This window comes from Drosophila sulfurigaster, chromosome 3, assembly GCF_023558435.1.
Source record: "Drosophila sulfurigaster albostrigata strain 15112-1811.04 chromosome 3, ASM2355843v2, whole genome shotgun sequence".
Classification (NCBI taxonomy): Eukaryota; Metazoa; Arthropoda; class Insecta; order Diptera; family Drosophilidae; genus Drosophila; species Drosophila sulfurigaster.
Window position 1 is genome coordinate 50,053,991 of NC_084883.1, and position 22,999 is coordinate 50,076,989.

Genomic DNA, 22,999 nt, shown 5'->3' on the forward strand with positions numbered 1-22,999 from the left:
CCAGGGTATAAATTGTCCACACACGCGAGTGAAATTAGAACAAGCAGAACCCCCAAAAAGCGCCGATTGCCAAATCACAGCCAGAAACCAAAATAATTCAACGGATTTTGTGGGAAACTGCAGCGGTTGCTGCACCTCTACCTTCCCCTCAAAAGAGACCTCCCTCCTCCCCACATGTTAGCCTGGTTCAAACAAACATTTTCGACTGGGACTAGGCTATAAATAGCTAGCGCCTTGTGCGACCAATAAATACGATACATCGGAGTTCGGAGGGAGAAAAGTAAATAAAATTTTGATAGGCAGTCGATGGCGCCAAGAGGCATAAATTGGCCAAAAGAGCCAACAAACCTCTCACACGTTTGCTTTTTGCCATAATTAAAGTTGAAATTAAAAATTTTTTGTGTAATTTGTGTACAATTTGTAGGAACAGCAACAACAAACCACCAACAACACACATAATAGTCACACCCACGCAAGCAGGCACAATACAATGAATGGTTTTGTCTGGCATTTTTGGACTTGTGTTTTTTACGATTTTATTACGCCTGAGATCGCGTCTGCTTTATGTGTCTGTCTGGGCAGCAGAAGCAGGAGCAGCATCAGCAGCCAGAGGCAGAGCCAGAACTTGAACGCAGAACGCAGAACAGTGAACGCAGCGACAAGCTCGTAAAATTCAAGTGAAGTGCGCCATGGCAAATTGTTGAAGCTCTTGAATTCCCCGTGCCTCTGGTCCATCACTTTAGTCCCGCTCCCTCTTCCCCAATCCCTTCTCCCGTCTGCTGTTGCCTTTTGAATGCTCTCGCTGCTGTCAGGTTTATGTGTCGGAACTAGACGTCGTTTTTATGCTTTTTATGCGTATGCATTTTTCTCATTAACTCGCGGCCATCTAACAAATAGATAAGCGCCCCGTAGCGCTCGTTAAATATCAAGAATAAACCTCGACTTCCATTCAACTGCCAACTGCCAACTCCAAACAGCGAACTGCCAACAAAATGTTTGGCTTTAAAACACAAAACTGAGATTGCACAAGACTTTTATGATCATTTCCACAGATTGCTGCAAAATGGCGCCGACGAATAAAGCATAAAAAAAAAAATAAAACACAACTTTAACCACAATTTGTTTTATTTTTTTTGTCTCTGTAATTTTTTATGCAATTGTCTAGCCAAGTTTAATTAAAAGCAGAGACCCAACGATAGCTTTTTTTACGCGCCTGGTCCAAAGGTAGCTGCAATATATGTTTACTATATATGATTTTAAGTTTTCACAAACTATTTGTAGAGCTTTAAGGGATTGTTTATGCTTGTTTTAATTGTGTATTAATTAGAATTTTTTTTGCGAAACCTGTTGAGCAGCAGTGTGTTTTGTGCAATTTGTTTTTAGTAATTATAATTGTTTTAATAAAATTATGCAAAAACAAGTAAGAAAGAAAAAGGAGAGTGTGCTCGACTGTGAGATACTGAATAATATGCGATTTACTAAAAAAAATACTAAAAACATACAACAATTTATATTTAGTATATCTATATAATATTACTTTAAAATATAAAAATATACCAAATTGATAAAAAGATGTCTATATTACATTCAAAATATACAAAAGAGTACGCTATTATTTATACATATGTATAAAAAGTTTTTATTAAAAATAATACTAAAATATACCGACATACTTTTACATTGAAAATATTCCATAGCTGCAGCAGTCTTTTTTGCAATATAAAATAATTTTTTAAATGTCGTATCATTTCTACAAACACAATGTTTTAATACCGTTCGATGAATAACGGGTATAAAAAGCTTTCGTTTGCAAAATGAATAGAGGAAACCACAAAGTAACAGAGATTATAGGCTTTCTTTTCGACTATATATTATTCAAATCAAATTTCGCCTTCATCCAGGCAATTTGCTTTTAGTCATACTAATTGTTTTAATAAAATGTTGAAGAAAATACTTCGTGATAATATCTGTTGTAAACTAAATTTAAACTGCAAGCAAGAGTTGGTTTAATTCACAAAATTAATAAAGCAAGCAATACAATAAAAGAGCAAAAGATAAATTCATATAATATTTATTCTCTATTAACTATAAAAATTCTATTGAATTCAAAGATTACCTTAATCTCAACTGTTTTAATGAAACAATGAAGAAAATACTCCGAGAGATAATTTCTGATGTAAACTAAATTTAAACTGCATCTATGAAAGCTGTCTTATTTTGCAAAATGTATAAAGGAAGCAACACAATGAATGTGCTAAAGATAGAAGTATACTATACTTATTTTCTATTCACCCCAAAGATTCTATAGAAATCAGAGTTTGTCTTCATTCATGCTCAAAGTAATTTGCTATATTTAGAGTGCGTATCTGATTTGTGCTCTGTTGTGAATTAAAAAATTGATTTTCTACACAAATCAAGATGTAATTTAAAATATTAATGTGTTTGAAGAACTATGAAGAATTTCATGGGAAAGCAAAAGGAAATTAACTCGAATAAAGTTCACACATTTGTCTGAGTCAAATATTTACAGCAGTTCCCACAGAATATTGTGAATAGAGCTATGAGTGCTCAACTGGAGTCACAGATACTAATTAGTTTGGCACCCCAAACCCAACCGCAGCCTACTTCGACATGTGATATTTTTAGTGGCGGCTTGTTTACAGAGTGCCACAGAGTGCAACCACCGAATGCCGCATGCCTCATGCCTCATGCCTGATTCCCCACGCCGCTTGCCGCACGTGGCAACGACGTGGAGTAAACTGAAACTCTAGAATTTTATTTTTAGCAGACGGCAGTTTGGATGTGATTCAATTCGATTGGGATGCGATTCCATTTGACTGCTGCCTGTTAATGACATGCAAATCAACTTTGGTGGTCCTCTGACCCCGAAAACAGCCGCAGGACAGAACCCCAGACCTTCATCCTGGGCAATCCTGAGCGAGCGACGTCCCACTGTCTCTGTTTATATTTTTTTCGACAGTTGATTGTTTTATTGAAAATGCATGGGGTGATGTGGTGTGTTGTGGTCCGTAGGTGCCAGAGCAGATGTAAAATGTAAATATTTACTATTTACTTTGCGGGTGCTGTGAGAAAAATCATTAAATCAAGCGACAGCCGAGATGTGGTGGGAAAAAGCGTTTATCATTTTCACAGATTGCGGCCACAAGCGTGAGGTAATCAATGCACCGCAGCGACAAATAAAAATAATCAAATCAAAATGCAATTACAATTTTTTATTATTAAATCAAATGATGCTCAACACAATAACAAAGCAATAACAAAAACAAACGGTAAACTAACGTATTCTATTTGATCACAACTAAATTGGAAATTTTTGACATATAACTCGAGGTTTGGCATATTCTCATTCCCAAAGCATGGTTGAAATTGAAAAATAAAGCTCTGTGTCGAAATCAAATAAATCTGCGAACAAACGGCAAACGGAAAATCTCTGGATAAGTTTTTCACACACAAAAATCACAAAAATGCTGTGCAGCAACAATCAAATGAAAACTAATGGGCAAAATGTAAAAAGGTATTTAAAATGTTTGCCAAATGCGGTTGCAGTGGTCAAAATGCGGGCACAAAGTAAATGAAAATATTTTCACGCATCACAGACAAATCGCATTTTTTACCAAAAGCCTCAACAACAACAGCAGCAGCAAAAAACGAGCAAAAAAGAAAACAGTTGCAAATAAATAATTTATTTAAATAAGACAAAATAGGAAAACATTCAAAATTTGTTTGTTGGCATAAAGAATTGTGTGAGTGGAATTTAAATATAATATTTATACAAATCGTACTTAATTTATGGCATCAATGTGTGCCGATTAGTATATAAACACATTTGTCTTTAAATATGAAATGTTTGCAGAATGACAAAAGAGAAAATGAAAGTTATTTAGTGACAAAAATGATGAATTTATGGCAAATAAAAAATATACAGAATTATTGCACAAAAAAACACTACAAATACACAGATGACTATATCTGATTCAAAATATACCATTCAGCACAAAATATACCAGATTGACAACTATACAAATATTTTTCGATTTACTCTTTAAACAATTTTTAAAGCACTGCTAATAAAATTGGTTTGGGAGGGATTCTTAGCATCATCATGAGTCTGTATTTTGAGACAAGTAGAATATTGAAGTCTAAAGTTATATTTTATTCGAAATGTATCATTGATCACAAAATATACCAGATATATTTGTTCTCAATGGTATATTTTTCTATTTACTTGACAGATCTTTAAACAATATTTAAAGCGGTGATAATGTTGGTTTGGGAGGGATTCTTTTCATCCATTTGCCACAATCATGAGTCTGTATTATGAGACAAGTAGAATATTGGAGTCAAAGGCTGTATTTCATTCGAAATATAATATATCATTAAGCACAAAGTAAACCAGATATACTTGTGCCCAATGATATATTTTTCTATTTACTTGACAGCTCTTTAAACAATATTTAAAGCGCTGTTAATAAAGTTGGTTTTGGGAGGGATTCTTATTATTCATTTGCCACAATCATGAGTCTGTATTTTGAGACAAATAGAATATTGGAGTCGAAGACTGTATTTCATTCGAAATATATCATTAAGCACAAAGTAAACCAGATATATTTGGGCTCAATGTATATTTTCGTATTTACTTGAAAGCTCTTTAAACAATATTTAAAGCGATGCTAATAAAGTTGGTTTGGGAGGGATTCTTATCATCAATTTGCCACAATGATGAGTCTGTATTTTCAGAGAGCAGAGCAGAGCAGACGAGTCGAATATTCGATGGCAAAATCAAAGTCCATTCAATATCCAAACAACAGGTGCAAGTGAAATTTTTGTGCATTTTGGTGCCGAGTTATTCGTTTGCATTGCAAATGTAAACAGAGCCGAGCAGGCAAAATGGTATGGCAGGCAGCCCCAGAGACAAAGAGCAGTAGCATTCATTTCTGCACTCACACTCGGAGTTGTATTCACATTCATATTCGTAACTGCATGTTGCTGCAGCAGCAGCTGCAACTGCAAGTTGTTGCGGCTCTTTTCACAGGCGACGTTGCTGCGGGGCAGGATCAAATCCCTACAAAATTATTAATATGACTTTAGGTGCCGAGTTCAGACGCGACTCCTGCTGTGTATCCTGAGCATCCTGTGTGGCTTCGACTGTAGCTGTTACTGCTGTTACTGCTGTGGTTGGCAAGACAACCGACGACCGACGACCGTCGACCGACAATGCAGCTGAGTTTGGAGCACTCAATGTTTGTCTGCTGGCTGCATTCTCATAGACTTGACTCACAATTGGGCTCATGTCTTTGCCAGCTTTTTGGGGGGGTCCCCGAAAATATGCCTACCTCTGATGCTTTTAAATAACTTCCTTTCCCAGAGACAAAAAATTATCTAAGCTGCCTGCCTGGTTGCCATGTGTATCTGTTGTCTGTTGTCTGGTATCCAACAACTTCTGCTCCTCGTACGATTCGACACTAAATTTTCTGCACATTATTTAGTTGTTAGCCTGTGGCGCCTTTTTGGGATGAGGGGTTGTGGCATCTTTGTCTGTGCAACGATTCTGTTATCTGTGCTGTGGTCTCGGATTAAGGCTACAAAAACAAACAAACAAACACAGAGTGCAACACAGCAAGGCAGGTAAACCGAATGCCTTTTGGCCACGCCCACAGACGTTGATGTTGGAGTCTGTTTTTGCTGCATTTAGAGAGAGTCGAGAGTTGGCCTCCGGTTTGGGTCAAACAACCAGGTGCAGCAGCCTCCAAAAACCATTTTACGCATTGTGCAAGATACTTTTTGTTTTTCTGTGTATGTTTTGCTTTTTTTAGCGCTTTTCACCCTCAACAAGTTTATCGCAGACTCAACTCAACTCAACTCCAACTCTAATTTACATAACCACGCAAATTAGTTTTGCGTCTGCTGCAGTTTTTATCAGTAACAGCAACAACTAGAATCTGGCCCCCAACTTTGTCACGACTGTTGGGCAGATTCTCTGCTACTTCTTCTTCTTCTACTTCTTCTCTTGCACCTCGTTGATTTTGTCTCCTCCATTGCCCCTTTACCCTTCTCGCACACTTGCAACTTAAATTTAGTTGCCAAAGTTATTTAAACTTTTTTTTTTATTCAACCGCCACAATTTTTTTCGTCTGCTCTTCTTCTTGTTTTTCTACATTCTCTTTTTTTTCTCTACCTTATTTTGCACTTTTCCAAAAATGAATTTTACTAACTTTTTCGGCCACCTCACGCCAGTCCACAACATTTTTTTTTGTTTTGAACACACGCTGAGCAAGAGACTCTATAACCCCTCAGCTTGTCTAGTAGTTAAGACAACAATTCATTTAACATTGAAGCGCAGTTTGGTAAATGTTGTTTTTTATTTTTTAACAAACTTTTGTTAATGGTTCATGTGCACAGTGAAACTTCTTGTAATAATACTGAGGTTGAGACAAAGCAAAAGTGAAGGGGTCGTTATATCAAAACGGTATAATATTAAAATACTTTTAGCAGTCTGGAAAAAAATATACTAAAATAGCAGATGAATTAAACATAACAAAATGTAAATGTAAAATTTCGTTTTTTTCATAAATTGTTATATTAATTCTTATGAATAAAAAAGTGTAAAAAGTGTTAAATTATTATACCGTATTATTGTTATATACAATACTACAATTATACCGATCGCTATATTTGGTATATAAATATACTCATAGATTCTAAATATACCAATGATCGCAAAATAAGAAAGAGAGTCGAATGGATTCGAAGTAAAACTCAAAATATACCAAATAGATATACCAAAAATACTACAAACATACCGAATAATGTTTTTGGTATGTAAATATACTATTTCATTTGAATATACCTAACTCTATATTTGGCATATACCGAAAGCTATAGTTGGTATATAAATGTACTCTTACATTCTAAATATACTATAGAGCATAAAATAAAGCAGATTTACCACCAAAAATGCAATAGAATATTTTCGCATTTAATCTTTACAACGATTTTTGCATTAATTTTGATTTTTATTAAATTAACATTTTATTTGTCTCTCATTGATTGTTGTGACCTTGGCCAATATACCAATTATTATTGTTGAAAATGCAAAGAAATAAAACAGAGCATCGTAAATTAAAAACTATTTTTCTTTGAATTAACATTCGATTTTCATTCGTAGAAAATTAGTATTGTAACACACACATACTCCAATTATAACCAATTTAATTTCCTTCTCAACTTGATTGTTTTGACCTTGGCATATATGCCAATTATATTTATGGAAAATTTCCCATCGATGCGAAAAAGTTTTATTTTCACGTAATTTAGCAAAACAAAATGTGGACCAAACTTTGAACGATCTGGCCTTGATTTCTGGCATGCAATTTACGCAAAATTGAATCATAATTGAACAAAGTTTTACCACATTTAATTATCATTATGTTATAATGCACTTCCATTACAGAGTACAGTTTTGAATGCTTTGGCCTTGATTCTTTGCCATTACACTGTGTCATTTTAGAAGCAGTAAAAAATTACAAAAAGTTCTAGGTTATGTTATGGGATTAAATGTGGCACCACTGTGCACTATGGTACTGTTGGCATTGTAGTAGTAATGGCTAGCCAAGTTTTATGTGGGTTTATTAAAGGCTTCCTGACTGACTGTTGTTGGCTGGCAGAGTAACTCTGTAGAGCTGCCCGTTGGCCGTTGTCCGCTGTCCGGCTGATTGGCAGTTGAGAAAGTTTATTTTGTTAATGGTGGGTGGCTGAGCTCCAACTATTGACTTTGCTTCTGTGTATGTGTATGTGTGTGTGTGTTTGGGGCTTCTGTTTTGGACAGCGTGGCTAATTGAATTTTTTGTAAATTATATATGTATCTACGTATGTATAATATAATAGAAATACAGATAGAAACCACACTGAGATGAGACTGAGCTGAACTGAGCTGGGTTACCCACTTGTCATGAACTAAACGTTTACATTTCCCAAAATTGTATCTCATAGATATCACAAGCACTTTGGCGACCTTCACCGTATTTTCTCTATGTATTTATGTCGCTGCCATTAGTGGATAGACTTTCGGTTGGACTTGTTGGGCAACTTTAAATAGAATCGTTTCCTGCAATTTTGCAGCAGCAGCCAGTAGCAAAAAAAATCAGTCAAAGTTGTCGGAAGTTATTTTTGGACTACGTGCAACGGCAACAGCAAATGTTGCAAATTGAAAGAAAAACCCCGGCACTCGGCAGTCCGCAGTCCGCAGTCCGCAGTCGGCAGTCAGAGGTGCCCGCGTTGCACTTGCAACGCCCATATGCTTTTGTTCGCATTGCATCTACAAATTTTGCTGCTTTCTTTATATTTATTTTTGTATACCCGCTACCCAAAGGGTAGAAGGGTATTATAACCCAGTGCGTACAGGAAATGTAACATGCAAAAGAAAGCGTTTTCGACCTTATAAAATATATGTTACGTATTCTTGATCAGCGTCATAAGCCGAGACGATTTAGTCATGTCCATCTCTCCGTCTGTCTGTCTGTCCGTCCATCCGTATTAGCACCAAGATCTCAGAGACTATAAGAAATAGATAAGAAGCATGCAGATCAAGTTTGTTTTAAATTTTTGCCCGCTAAAATCCGCTTTTGCAAATCGATAATAATGGAAAGGTAGAGATCTATTTTTGGTATATTTTTGGTTACGAATTTTAGTAGGTATTTAAAAAAAATACTTTTGTATGGGCAAATATGCCCATTTGCTAAGGGTCTTATTTGCTTTGGCTGGTATATTTTGAATGTCAATATACCAAATATAACCTTCAGTATATTTTTAGTATTTTAGCAAAACCACCTACCTAAAGGGCAAAGTGGCTTTAGCAGACATTCTGGTATATTATAGATGTGGCATATCAATATACCAAATATAAACGTCGGTATATTTTTAGTATTTTTGTGGTATATTAATTTGGTGAATTTTAAATTTAATACCGCACTGTTTTGCTTTTATTTGAAATGGATAGCGGGTATCTCACAGTCGATCACACTCGACTTTAGCTTTCTTACTCGCTTTTTTTTGTGTATAGTATGTGTGCTTCTCCCGGTTTTCTAAGCGATTTTTAGCGATTCCAGTTGCGATTTCTTTTGCTGTTGCCCCGGTTTCGAATGTGTGTACGCGCGCCACGTTTTGTACTTAAACTTGTCTATTTGCTACTAGTTGTTGCCTCTTTCTGCTGCCAATGTGTGTGTGTGTGAGTGTGTGAATGTGTCTGTCTGTGTGTCTCACTATTTGTGTGCCAAGAGTTGCATTGAAAATGAAAATGTTCGCACAGTTTTCCGCACAGTTGCATTTTCACTATGCAGCTCTGGCGCGGCTCAGTTACTTGATACAGTTTTTCAGTTTTCCTCGACTTTTCCCCTCTCCACTTCCTCCTCCTCCACACGCTGCTGGCAACTATGCTTCTGGCTTGTTTCTTTTGCCTTTTGCTTTTTTTTCTATGTCGCCCTCTGCAATGTTTTTTCACCCATTGATGTTGCTGTTGTTGTTGATGCTTCTTTTTTTTTGTGTTGTGTTGTGCTCATCTACTCAGTCGTGCGCTTTGTGCTCTCTACTTATTTTAAATGCGCTATCTGATTTTTTGCTCGGCTCATGCAGCATTCAAAAGCATTGAGAAAAGAGTTAAAAGTTGAGATTTCCCAGATTTGCCCCTGTGTGGGAGGGCAAGAGGGTGCTGCAGGTACAGACACTCATGCACATGCATAAAGGACATCAAGGCTACACGTATTAACAGAGTAGAGTCTCCCTCTCTCTCTCCCTCACTCTCTTACACTATCTTCTTCTCTTTCTATGCCATTCAGCAGGACTTTGCTGGTCATTAGGTTGATGCTTTTCGCATTTTGTAAAATAATTATGACAAAAAAATTGTAAACAAGTGAATAGCATAACGTTATAATGCGATAAGAGGTCTCTCTCCCGCTCTCCCTCTCTCTCTCTCTCTGTCTCTCTCTCAGTCTGTCTTCCTCTTCATTTAAGCCAGCAATTAGCTCACAAACATGAAGTTGCATCAATCACACAAAGAGCAGGCACATTGCCATTGCAATCTTTCCTGGCCAAGGCTCTCAGTGCCAAACAAAGAAGGCAACAAAAATAAAAACTGCCATTGATGTAGCAGTTGCCACGCCTCCCACAACCGCCCACCTCCCACACATCTTATCTGTCCCAGTCCTGAACTGTTCAGCAGCTCTACTCTGTCCCATATATTCAGTTCTTTGGCCACCCTGTTAATCCGGCAAGCGCATTTGCCAGCGTCATTCATGCAGCTAATTTGATTTTTTCCCTCTTCAGCGTAAGTTGTCTCTTGGAGACAGTCGATGCCTGGGATCTGTTGCCGGATGTCTTCGAGTATCTCCGAGCTGCGAAGAAAATATTTTCATTAGACATTTTGTAAATATGAGCCAGCTTACTTCGCAGATTGCCAGCTCTCTCAGCTCACAGCTTTGCTCGGCAATGGGAAATCAAGCCAAACGATGATGCCACTACCATTTGCAATTGGTGGAAGGGGGGGCGGCAGCAGGGGACGGGGGAATCCCCATTGATGTTGACTTGACGATGACAAGACTTTGACTATGACGCTGAAATTACTGTCCAATGACTTCATGTTTGCCTGCACAACACACAACAACAACACGAACACCAACAGCAGTAATAAGTGCAATTATTGAGAAATTTTCAAATGCAAGTTGCACAGGAAATACTCTTACTTGAGTGGGATTAAAGAGGAAGGAGAGTAAAGGAAATAAAATGGAAATGGAAGGGCGTGGAATAACAAGTTAAATTGCTTATGTATTAAAAAAAATTAAATAGTCATACAAAATATATATTTTTGAGCCGAGCAAATAAAAAGACGCATTTGCAACTATAAAGAAATACAGATTTTTAATATGAACAAGTAAGAAAGATAGAGTCGAGTGTGCTGTTACCCATTTGGAATTGATAAAATTGAAATTGATCAAATATATCAACTTAATGTACCACAGAAATAATAAAATTATAGCAAATGCTGTATTTGGATTATTTACATTGTACAACATTTAAAATATTGAATATTAAATTGTATAAACTAATTCTGTATAAACCAAAATTCCTGACTCTAGCTTTAAAATTACGCTTGTTAATTGATGTTTATTGATCCATAATGCTTATTTCATCTTCTTGTAGAAACGCTCCAAAATACTTTCCTCTCTTAATAATATAGCTAATATATTATATTTAAATAAAAATAATATTTAAATAAATCAACGATTGAATATTTTAAATATATTTCAAATTTACGTCGAAATGAACTGAAATATTTTTGTCTATTTCCTAATTATTTACTAAGTAATAGACCAAACTTACAAAAAAAAGTTCGAAATTAGATTATCTTTTTCCAAAATGATACTAAAAATTTTTACCAGTTTAAATTTTTTCCCCAAAAAATACTGTTGGTATTTCTCCCAAAAGTACTAATAATGTCAGTAAGTTTGTATTTTTTCCAAAATAATTCTACAAATTCGAATACAAAATATTTGAAATATATTCAGAAATATATTTTCCAATTCAACAACCGATTCATAGTAACCATAATATCTGAAATACCCTTACGACAACTATGAAAAAACTAATTGAAGTACATCAATGTTTTTCATTGCAGCTCTAACGACACCCAAGAGTGCGTGTATGCCAGGGAGAGTGTGTGCACAGCATTGTGTATGAGTGTGTTGTGAAAAGGGGTAAGTAAGTCTCTGGTGGAAAAGATAGAGTTGTGATTACCCTTAGCTCGAAATTGCTTATCGAGGGCTGTTCCACACCTTGTGTTGAGCTGAGCGCTCTCAACTTTTACTTTTAATTAGCACGTGGCTGGAGTGGCGATGAGTGTGAAATGAAGTTGTTCGTAGGAAGGAAGGAAGGACGAAGGAAGGAAGCTCTTGCTTCTCTGCTCTACTCTGTTCTGTTCTGTTCTGTTCTTCAGTGTTCAGGCCAAGACTTTTCATAATTAAATGAAAATTTTCTGTAATTTTTCGAGCGTAAATACGAAAGGCAATCTGTCTGTCTGTCGAGTCTTTCACTGCCTCCCACTCTCTTGTACGTTCTTCTTTTTTTGTATCTTTTGATAATATATGTGTGGGAATATTTTTGAGATTTCGCATGTGCTTTGCACTCTGTGTTCAGATTCGTAAATATTCATTACATTTGTGTATTGTTTCGATTGCATTTTTTTATGTTCGTGTTGTCTTCTACTTTTTGCTTGCTTCTCTCTCTCTTGCTTGTTTTCTGTTGCTTCTTCATTGTGGACTTTACGCACTTACAAGGTATTTGCATAAAGTTGCCGAAAGTGAACTTTGTTCAAAGTGCTGTGTGCTCATAAAATCATTTGTTTTGCCTGCGAAAACGAGCCGCCACGACTGCTGCATTTTTAATTAGCCACATTGTGACCTTGGCATTTGTGGCACGTTGAATGGGGCAGTGGCAGGGTGGTGGCTGCTTAAATATCTCTTGCTGCATGCCACAGTCTCAATGTGAATGCAGCAGCTGCGACTTCCGTTCAACAGCTAAGTATTGACTCAACAGCTCAAAGCAAATCTCAGCTCTGTGTCTTGACACAAAGGGAGAAGTTGCTGGATGGTAAGAGAGGGAGGGGGGAAGCAGCTTGGGTGTGGCTCGACGATGCTCATCAATGATATTAAGCGAACTTAATCCTTTTACATGCTCCAGCGGGGCATGCCACACACTTTGCCACTTGACGACGATGCGACGCTGTCGGTGGCGCAACTCGAAGTTTCCTTTCTGCGTTTTTTTATACCCGCTACCCATAGGGTAGAAGGGTATTATAACTTTGTGCCGGCAGGAAATGTATGTAACAGGTAGAAGGAGGCATCTCCGACCCTATAAAGTATATATATTCTTGATCAGCGTCAACAGCCGAGACGATATAGCCATGTCCGTCTGTCCGTCTGTCCGTCCGTCCGTCTGTCCGTCTGTCCGTCTGTCCGTATGAACACCTAGATCTCAGAGACTATAAGAGATAGAGCTATAATTTTTTTTCGACAGCATTTGTTATGTTTGCACGCAGATCAAGTTTATTTCGAATTTTTGCCACGCCCACTTCCGCCCCTGCAAATCAAAAAAAATCGATTAACAAGCGTAATTTTAAAGCTAGAGTTACGAATTTTGTTGTGTATGATAACTATTATATTAGTTATGAATTCTGAAAATTTGGTTGCGATCAGATAGAAATTGTCGAAGTTATTAATGAAATACTTTTGTATGGACAAAAACGCCTACTTACTAGGGTCTGAGTTGCTTTGGCTGACAATCTGGTATATTGTGCCGTCTATGGTATATTTTGAATGCGGTACTATATCGATAAACCACATATACCATTTGGTATATTTTTTAGTATTTTTGTAGTATATTTGGTATATTTTGAGAATAATACCGCAAAATATATTGCTTTCATTCAAAATGGGTAGCGGGTATCTCACAGTCGAGTACACTCGACTGTAGCTTTCTTACTTGTTTTTCTTTATTATTTGGACTTGCAATAGAGCCGCGACCAGCTTACATATGCCTTTGTCTGCTGCTTCAAGTGAGTGTGTGTGTTGGTGTGTGTGTGTGTGATCCAGAGCCACTCATAACTTTTTCGCCCATCGCCATCGTCATCGCCATCGTTGCCGCCTTTGGTGACTGGCGAATGCGCTTGAAAAACTTTGTACAACTTTAAGCCGCTTACAAGCTTTGCGCTCTTAGCACGCACCACGCCTGCTCTGCTCTGTTCTGCTTTGCTCTTCTCCCCTCCAGCTTCTATTCCCTCCCCTGCTTCCCTCGCCCGCTTCTTTAGCTGCTTGTGGCATGCATCTTTGTTGGACATTTGCACGTTGCACGTTGGTCAAATACTTGCTTATAGATTTCCGACACTTGCCTTTGGCTCTCGTTGTGGATATAACCAGGAAATTGTTAGTCCAAGGTGTAAGACCTTTAAAGCTTCAAATTCTTTATTTTATATTTTTACCAACATTTTATGTTTCATTTGCATTTTTAATCAATTGAATTTTATATTGATTTAGTTGTTAAGCATTTTTGTTGCTGTCTGCTTTTGAATTAAATCCAATTTATAAGATTTTTAGGAGCAAGTTTTCGATTTTCGAAAAGATTTAATTTTTTTCATATATTGTATTACGTTTTAAAATATTTTAAAAGTTTTCAGGCAATCTAGTTGGATTTTCTTTCAAATTAAGTAGTTGAATACATTTTTTTTGTTTAGATTTTATTTGTATATTGTTCACTTTTATTAATTGTTGGTGTTGTCGATCTAAATTTTAAGATGAAGTGAATTTATGAAATTTGTGGTGCAAGTAGTTCTCAATAGGATTACTTTACTTTTAAGAAGCTTATTTTAATTGGTTTTAAATTTCAATAGCTTTAAATCAACTATTAGGATTGCTTAATTCTGAAATAAAAAATTATGTAATGACATTTTATTTATTGCCAACTAATGTAATTATTACTAGCTTTTATTTTTGTAGTGCAAGTTAAATATTTAAATACTTTTTTGAATCGATATTTTGTTAAAAAATTAAATATGTTAATAGTTTTGAGCAATATTATTGGCATTTCTTTCAAATGAAATATTTATTTATGTTTTGTTTATTGTTCTTCAATCTGTATTCAAATTATATAGATCAAAATTAATTGTTTTGTCTAATTTACTTCTTCTAAACCTAAATCTTTATTTTTTAACTAATTCATATTTTTAATAGTTTTATAACAATGCTGACTATTTGACTCTGTCTATGAATTGTTATTTAAAATATATTATATATATAAATAAAGTATTTGATAGTTTTTAGAAAGTCAGAAAGAGAAAAAACAAAAGGTTTTTTCTAGAAGTCGTTCTTAAATTCACATTAAAGTCCTTAAATTGTTTAAAAATCACATTTTCCCCTTGATTGATCTTTATTTAAACTTAACATATAAATTATTCATATTTGGTTGTATTTAAATTTAGATTTGACTGTTTAAATTGCTTGAAGAGAACCTTTCCACTTTGATTGATCTTTATTTAAATTTAAGAAATAAATTATTTAGTTTTTTCTTTCGTTAGGTAAATGCCGTTTAAAGACAATGAAACGACTCAGACTCAATAATTTTCACACTTCCGAGAACAGACAACTCTTTGAGTGCACACATACTATGTTGTATGGGTGCTTGTCCTTCTCTGTCTCTGTGTGTGTACGCGTGTGTGTGTGTGTGTGTGTGTGTGTGTGTGGTCCACAAGCAAATTCTACACATGCCGCACATTGTTCGGCAACCTTTTTTCCACTTTGATTTATTGGCATCCTTAGGCCAACCGCCTTAAATATTTTGCCAAACCCGCCGACGACGACGTCGAAGTCTACGTCGACGGTGACCAGTCGAAGTTAAATTATGGGGCGGGAGTTCTCTTTCTCTTGCTCCTTCTCCCTTCCCTTTCTCTTTCTCTAGAGAAAGATGTATGCTTGTTGACCGGTTTTTGGAGTCAGGCGTCGTTTGGCTGTTCAAATCACGCTTATTGAATTTCGTTTTAGACTTTGCTTTATTATTAATAGCCTCACACTTTCTCATCTTCAGCTTCATGTGCCGCGCGCTTAAAGCGCAATAATACAAAAAAAAAGGCTAGCATACTTATTGGGGTAAAGCGCTAGCCAAGCAACATAGATGGAAAAAAGGCTAGCATACTTATTGGGGCAAAGCGAAAGGAGAAAGGAGAAAGGAAAAACATTTTGCGCCGCTGTCAAAAGAAATATTTTAAATCATTTTCACTCGACGTGCCGCATTTCGGTCCCATTTCAAGCAAGCAAATCCCGCTGTGGCTCATATATAATAATATTTGTTGTGAGCGACCTGCGCTCTCTTCTCACAGTTCACAGTGCCTGCCAGATGTGTTTTATTAAACATTTTATGATAAGCAGACACACACACACACATACACTCAAGGCTTTTGTTGTTTGTTTTGCCGTGTGGCTGCCCATTGATTTGGATGTTTTAGCGATTTATTTTATGTTTTTCTCTAGATTTTTTTCCGTTTTCGTTGTTTATTTTGTTGTTGCCTTCTTCTTTTTGGATTTTGGATTTTGGGTTGAGGCGCTTTGAAGATAGCTTTGAAGTTTGCCAGTGGCTATGTGGTACGAAATATGAGCTTTACTTACGAGCACTTAGTTACTTAGCGGCCAGCAGAGCTAAGCCGCTCTAAGCTCTGAGATGTGGGTCAGAGTGATAACATACAGAGCATCAAGTAAGCCAGCTAAAAGCGTTGTTTTATTTTTGCACTAAATTCGTGCAACAATTAAACGTCAGACGTGCAACAGGTGGCAACACGCACTTTAAATGCTGCAACGTTTTAATGCAATAAGCGAGGTTTGTTTTATTTTTTGGGCCTCAAGAAGACGACGACGGCGCAGGCAAACTGACGACGTTGCACGCACACGACGTTGAAAAGTCATTAAGTACAAATGACGTTGCCGTTGACTGCCAGAAAGCCAAATGCAGACGAGGCAGGCAACCAGGCGATAGCAGCTCAGACGACAGGCAAGTGGAGGAGCTGGAAAGTAAAGCCGCAGTTTGCAGTAATTGCACCACGTTTGAGAGCAGCTAACTGCATATTGAGCAATGCCCTGCAGCGTGTGTGCGTCTCGCTTTCACTCCCTTTCTCCCCCTCTCTTTCACTCCCTTTCTCCCTCTTTCACTTCTTGCCTGTCTGTGCAACGCTCGGTTCAGTTTGCATTATTTATGACAAAGTGAGTCCTGATTAATCCGCACTCGATAGGCAAGGCAGCCGTCTGAGAGTCTGAAAGCCTCTTGCAGTCTTAGAAGTGGTTCACTATCTTGGTTCCTTTGGTTCGCTGTGAACTAGTTCCGAAACTAGCTTAATGGCTATACGAGGCTTAACATGAGTTATGGCTTTAACTCAAATTGCGGCTGCTACTTTAATCTTCTTATAGGCAATAAAAGTGTTGACACAATGTCGAAAAAGATATTACATGAAATCCAAAATTTGGTTAATGGTTAATACAATTCTGTTATGGAATAATTTTATACAAATATTTACTCCACACTTTTGCCTTGCCTTTGAGCAGAATTAAAAACTTTTACATTCCTATTAAGTAATAAAAATATTAATATATTATGCATCTTGAGTAGAAAATGTACAAAATATAACAAAAGAAATTCAAAATATAATTAAAATTGTATATATTCAGTTAAGTGCCATCTAAAAATATCATTTAATTACTTCTCTTTTATTTTAAATAATCAACTTCTTTTGGTTCCGGTTTTCCTATGAATTTTGCGAATACTTTAATATTCTTTGTTGATAGAAAACAAGTAAGAAAGGTGCAAATAGTTCTTTGGAATACATTTTACCCAACAATTCAAAAGTAAATATAATTATTTTTATATTTGAATTAATTACGCAGACAGCATCAATATCAACGCAAATTGTCAACACGCTGAGTGTAAACACAAAAATAAATTCATTAACCAGACAGTGTCAATATTCACAACGAATTTTCAACATTTTTGTATTAAAAATAGATTGAAAAACGTTTCATTAAGTTATTTAACTTGTTCCAGCTCATTTGGCAACTGATTCCAATTGCACCGAAATGCAACCCTCAACTTTTAGCAGGCACTGTGATAGGCGCAACGAGTTGCACCCAGGTGTGGGTGTGTGTGGGAGTGTGTGTGTGTGTGTGAATGTGTGCTCTTATTTACTTTATGCAATTTAATATTACACGAGTACTTCGACAGTCGACTTCAGTTGCATCCTCCTCTCTCTCCTCTCTTTCTCTCCATCGAAGTGGTTCATTCACTGAAGGCATAAATAATCTGTTGCATGTGTGTGTGTGTGTGTTTGTGCCTGCGGCATGTGGTGGCAAGTTGTCGTATGGTTGCATGCCACCATTTACTTTATGATAAACCATATATAATTAATTTAAATTTGAGCAACACGAGCGATAATTTCTTAATGAAAATTTTACTTGAACAGACATTTTGAAATTGCCGCACACAAGTGTTTTTGCATTGCAATGTTGCCCCAAATCAATTAGGCACCTTTAATGTTAATCGCTTCATATATCAGGGTCTCAACAGACCCGAAAGCGACACCCCAACAACAACACACACAAAAAGGCAGCTAAAAGGGTCGATGACAAGCCGGAAATGGAAATGGAAATGAAAATGAATACAAAAAAAAAGGCCAAAAAGCCGCACGCGACGTTTTTCGCGCGGAGTTAAAGAAAGAATGAAGGGGAGGGAAGAAGAGGAAAGGGGGACTAATGAAGCACTGCCTACGTGGAACAAAAGGCGTGAAGGCCAGAAGCTGAAGGCAGAAATTGAGGCGCAAAGTGTTAGAGTGCGATAAAAAGATTAAAATGCACATATGCGGACATGAGGCGAGAAGAGGGGAGAGCGGAAATCTGTGTGGCAAGTGGCAGACATCATGATACAGACACAACACACACACACAGACTGAGCGTGTGTGCCACTCAGAGCCAGCCAATTGGTAATAGAAAATCGGATCAGATTAGATTTAATGCGGCGACGGCTAATTTTTCGGCTGATTTTTCATTTGGCATAGCAAAAGTTTCTCTATGCGCCTTGGCTCCAAACAAACACCCAGAAAAATCGCAAATCTCTCTCTCTCTCTCTCTCTGCTGGTTCCCCTTGCTTCTCCTCTCTCCCTCCCAGAGCTGCCCCAACGAGAGCTGTCAACGGCAATACGCCGGCAATGACAGCTAAACAAATGACAGACGCGTTCAAGGGCCGGGGGATTGGATTTGCAGATTGGGAGTGGCACTGACAGCAGGCGCGCGGATGATGCTACGAAATACACAGACAAAAACCCACACAGAGAGAGAGAGAGAGAGAGTGGGAGAGAGAGTGAGAGAGAGATCTACGAACGGCATCGCACAGCGTCATCAACATTTCCGCTTCCGGCTGTTTATGCTAAAAGTATGGCGGCAATGTTGATGGCATCACTGACAACACACACTAGGAAGAACAACAACAACAACAGCGACAACAACACAACAATATCTCCTCGATCTCTTCTTCTACCCTTCGCGTCCCCAAGCAACCTTCTGCGTCCCGCAGCGCTGTCAGACGCCTTGGCTGCCACGTTTCGCCCTCAAGTTGTTTTGGGTTTGGTTGCTTTATTTTTTGCTTTTCTCTCTCGGCCAGGCATTTATCTTATTGTTGCAGGCTATTCCTGGGCTCATGCGTGGGGCATTTTAGGCCACTGACGTGATATCGATAATACTGATTAATCGATTCAGTGTTGCAACAAACACTTTTCATGATTTACATCTTTGTTTTGGTTTGCATTAATATGTTTGCAATTAATGTACATACTAATTCAGTTTTGTGGCTTAACAGTTCAGAAATGAAAACTACTTACTAAAAGAAGTATATATCAATATTTATTATTTTTGTCATATTATTAGCAACGTAGACTACTTAACATAATTCAAATCTAATAATAGCACTAGCTATCTGTTTCTAGGGAATTAGTAAGATTCCATAAAACAGAGCTCGATTGTAAGCTTTGCAGTGACAAACAATTTACATATTATATATGAAACGTATGACAGTAAAGCAAAGATTTGTCAAATGTTTTCTGAATAAAATCAGATCAGTTTAAAAAAAGCGATTATGATAAGTCTGTAAGTATCTTTAAGCAAAAAATTATGCTAAACTTCATATGAAAAGGATGCTCAAAAAGGAGCGTTCTACTGATAGACATCAGTTATATGTAGATGTTCTTAACGTAAATTTATTCAAAATACAAGAAATTCTCAAAATATTTATTATATATGTATATAGTATTGTTGTCCAGGAATGTTACATATCGAATTTGTGTTAAAAACACTAAAATTTCTTGTTTGATATAAGATCGATATACTATAATTAAATTCATTGCTGAAAATGGCTTTCAAAGTATGCCCAAAGTAGAGGTCTTAACAATCATATCATAAGATCCTTACTTAAGAGGAGTGACCGTTTAATTGAGAAGTCAGTTAACAGAAGGTTTCGCAGTATATTAATCTGCATAATACCGACATCGATAACTTCTCAATTTGCCTTGCAAAGTTTCTTCTAAGTCAAAAATTGAGCATTCTTTCTAAAGGCTTAATTTCACAATTGTTGTTATTACTAAACATTGTAACAATGCATTTTTGACTGAGATCTACAATATATACTATAAAGTATTGAGGTATACTATACAGGTAATCTTCGCGTCGACTACAAAAGCGAATCACTGCTTAAAGCTCAAGATTTGTTATTTGGCACACAAACAACGACGACTACACGGCTACAACTACACACAGACGCACACACATGACGCACATACACACACACACTTAGGCACACATCAAGATATATTTCTATGTATTTTGTATATCCTAATTATGCTTGAGCGCCCCGGCACATCACGTCATGCTGCGTTTCCGGCCAAGCAAGACCAGCGAACGAATGAGCGTCTCGTCTTGGTTTCATTTACATCATGATGACATCCAACATAAATAATTACACACACGCACAAAGTGCTCACAGAGCTCCTTGTTGTATGTTTGCTTCGCATATTTTTGATATTTAATTTTCATGTTTTTGTTATCAAGCTTGAAAGCAGGAGAGAAAGCGAACAGCGTCGACTCATCTGTCATTGCCTTTGCTTTCCTTTTGACTGGGCTTTTATGATGCTTTTTGGCAAATCTTTACATATTTATGAGCACGAAAATTCGCTGGAATTGCGGTGAAGAGTCTCCTACTTCCTCCTTGCACGGGATTCAGGAGCTTCTCCTCTTCCCTGATGTGTTCAGCTAATTGAAAACTATAATGTCAATGGCAATCATATCAAAAGTGTAGACTGCTTCACACATGTCAATCAAGGCAAACGCGACACGACATCGCTCACTGCATAATTCAAGGCACAAAGGACATGAGGCAGGACACGAGACAGGGAGTTATGATGGCCAACAACAAAGTTTTGCGCCTTTTGCTTACTGTGGAATTGTACTGGGCGAAACCTTTCAGACATTTGCCAACTGACTTCGCCTTGCTTTGACCAGTTCTTCGCAGTTTTTCCACATTTCCCAGTTGATCCTAATGTGCTGCCTGTCAGAGTCTGTTCACATCACAAACTCGCTTCTCGCTCTCGCTCTGTCTCTCTCTTCTTTAGCGGGTATTTCGGGGATTAACGTCAATGTGAAAGGATTTTTTACGTTCCAACTCACATGCATTATGTCTACTTCTAGAGTTCTGTTTCGCTCTCTCTCACTCTCTCTCTCAGTACACTGCGAGAAACACTTTGAACAAAATTGTAGCTGAATTTTTAAATAGTCAGCAAGTGAAACTTTTTGGTTAGTCACCATGGCGAAGGAGGAGCCCATCATGGATGGGCCAAAGCGCATGCAGAACGAACTCAAGCTAATGATGGGCTACAAGGAGTTGAAGCAAGTGCAACTCCTCGAGGCAGAGAAGGACAACATCTTCAAGTGGTTTGCTCTGCTCATGCCCAACACTCCGCCCTATGACAAAGGTGCCTTTAAACTCGAAGTGGACTTTCCCAAGGAATATCCATTTCGTCCGCCTCGTTTGCACATCAACACCAAGATCTATCATCCGAATGTGAATGAACGTGGTCAGGTTTGTCTGCCCATCCTCGAGACGGAACATTGGATTCCCACTTCTCGAATGGACACCATTTTCAATGTGCTGCTTGCCACTATCAATGATCCGCAACCCGAGAATCCTTATTCTATGGATATTGCGAGTCAGTTTCAGAACGATCCCAAGAAGTTCTATAGCACAGCCGAAGCCTGGGTGGCGAGATATAGCGATCGACGGCCCACGGATCAAGAGCTGGCCAAGATTGCGAGACGCAAGAAAAAGGCTGCGATGCGTTGAGCTCTATGAACTTTCAGAAAAGTAAGAGTTTGTGAAACTTAATAATTGTTTTTTCAGTCTGCTTTCTGTTTAAGTCCAAGGCGAAGAGTTAGTGACTACATTTAATCACAATATTTAAAAAAAATCGAATCTAACTTATACAAAAATAATATGACGTACTTCAATTTCTTCATAATGATAACTAGAATTTACAATCAAAATAATAATATAAGTCCCAATAATAGTGCAATGCAATCCATTTAAATCAGTAGATTGAGCATAAGTCGCATTTAATCATTTACTTAACATTTTGTAGTAATAATTGATATTTTCAAATATTATGAAATGCCATTAAGTGTAATTTAATGAAAGTATCTTGGATGCTTAATTAAATGTAAGTGCACTTATATGATATAAATTTAAATGTAATAGTTTTTAATACTAAATGAGAACTGAAGGCAATGAACCAAAGTTTGAAGTTAAATGCACTTATATAAAAGTGATTTCTATTATCTCAGATATGCGAGACAAATAGTCCGTAATGTGCAGTTAAATGCAATGAATTTATGTAGAAATTTCCGATATACATACATAACTTAGTATATGTGCACTCATAAAAATAAACTTATATACAATTGTTTTCCATTCTCTCAGTGATGCAAGTCAAAAAGTCTGAAATATGCAGTTATGTGTAATTCATTTAACTACAATTTTATGCAATTAACTTAGATTCGCACTTAAAAGTAAGTTGCACTTATTCACATTCTACTGCATCTAGTTTAAATTTAGATTATTTGTGCAGTCGACTGCAGCTTTCTTATTTAGATGCGAATCGTGAAACGTTTGCGGCTTGAAGGACGCTGCTTGCTTGTGCTCAGTGTCCCTGACATATGACCGTCTAATTGGCAGCACGACAAATAAGCAAATAGGCGACCAAGATGTGGCGCTTTCATTTACAACAAACAGCCGCAGTCGCTGAAGCTGTCGCAGTCATCGTCGCAGTCGCTGGCAGAGCAGTCAGAGCAGTAGCTCAGCTCCTCTT

General features: G+C 37.2%; 1 protein-coding gene and 1 long non-coding RNA gene across 2 annotated transcripts in view; both read left to right on the top strand.

Moving 5' to 3' along the window:
- Positions 1-11,759, top strand: part of LOC133842937 (uncharacterized) — a 104,553-nt gene extending 92,794 nt beyond the window's left edge. Inside the window, exon 4 of the long non-coding RNA XR_009894458.1 lies at positions 11,687-11,759. This is a non-coding gene — a long non-coding RNA (uncharacterized LOC133842937). The remainder of the gene's footprint in view (positions 1-11,686) is intronic.
- A 9,588-nt stretch (positions 11,760-21,347) lies between these two features.
- On the top strand, positions 21,348-22,101 carry LOC133844915 (ubiquitin-conjugating enzyme E2-18 kDa). The gene has a single exon (XM_062279210.1). The coding sequence runs from the start codon at positions 21,442-21,444 to the stop codon at positions 21,976-21,978; it is 537 nt and encodes a 178-aa protein (XP_062135194.1). The 5' UTR covers positions 21,348-21,441; the 3' UTR covers positions 21,979-22,101.
- Positions 22,102-22,999: the final 898 nt, after the last annotated feature.

Excerpts from the sequence above, each read along its gene's own strand:
- LOC133844915 (XM_062279210.1), top strand. The coding sequence starts at position 21,442 with ATGGCGAAGGAGGAGCCCATCATGGATGGGCCAAAGCGCATGCAGAAC.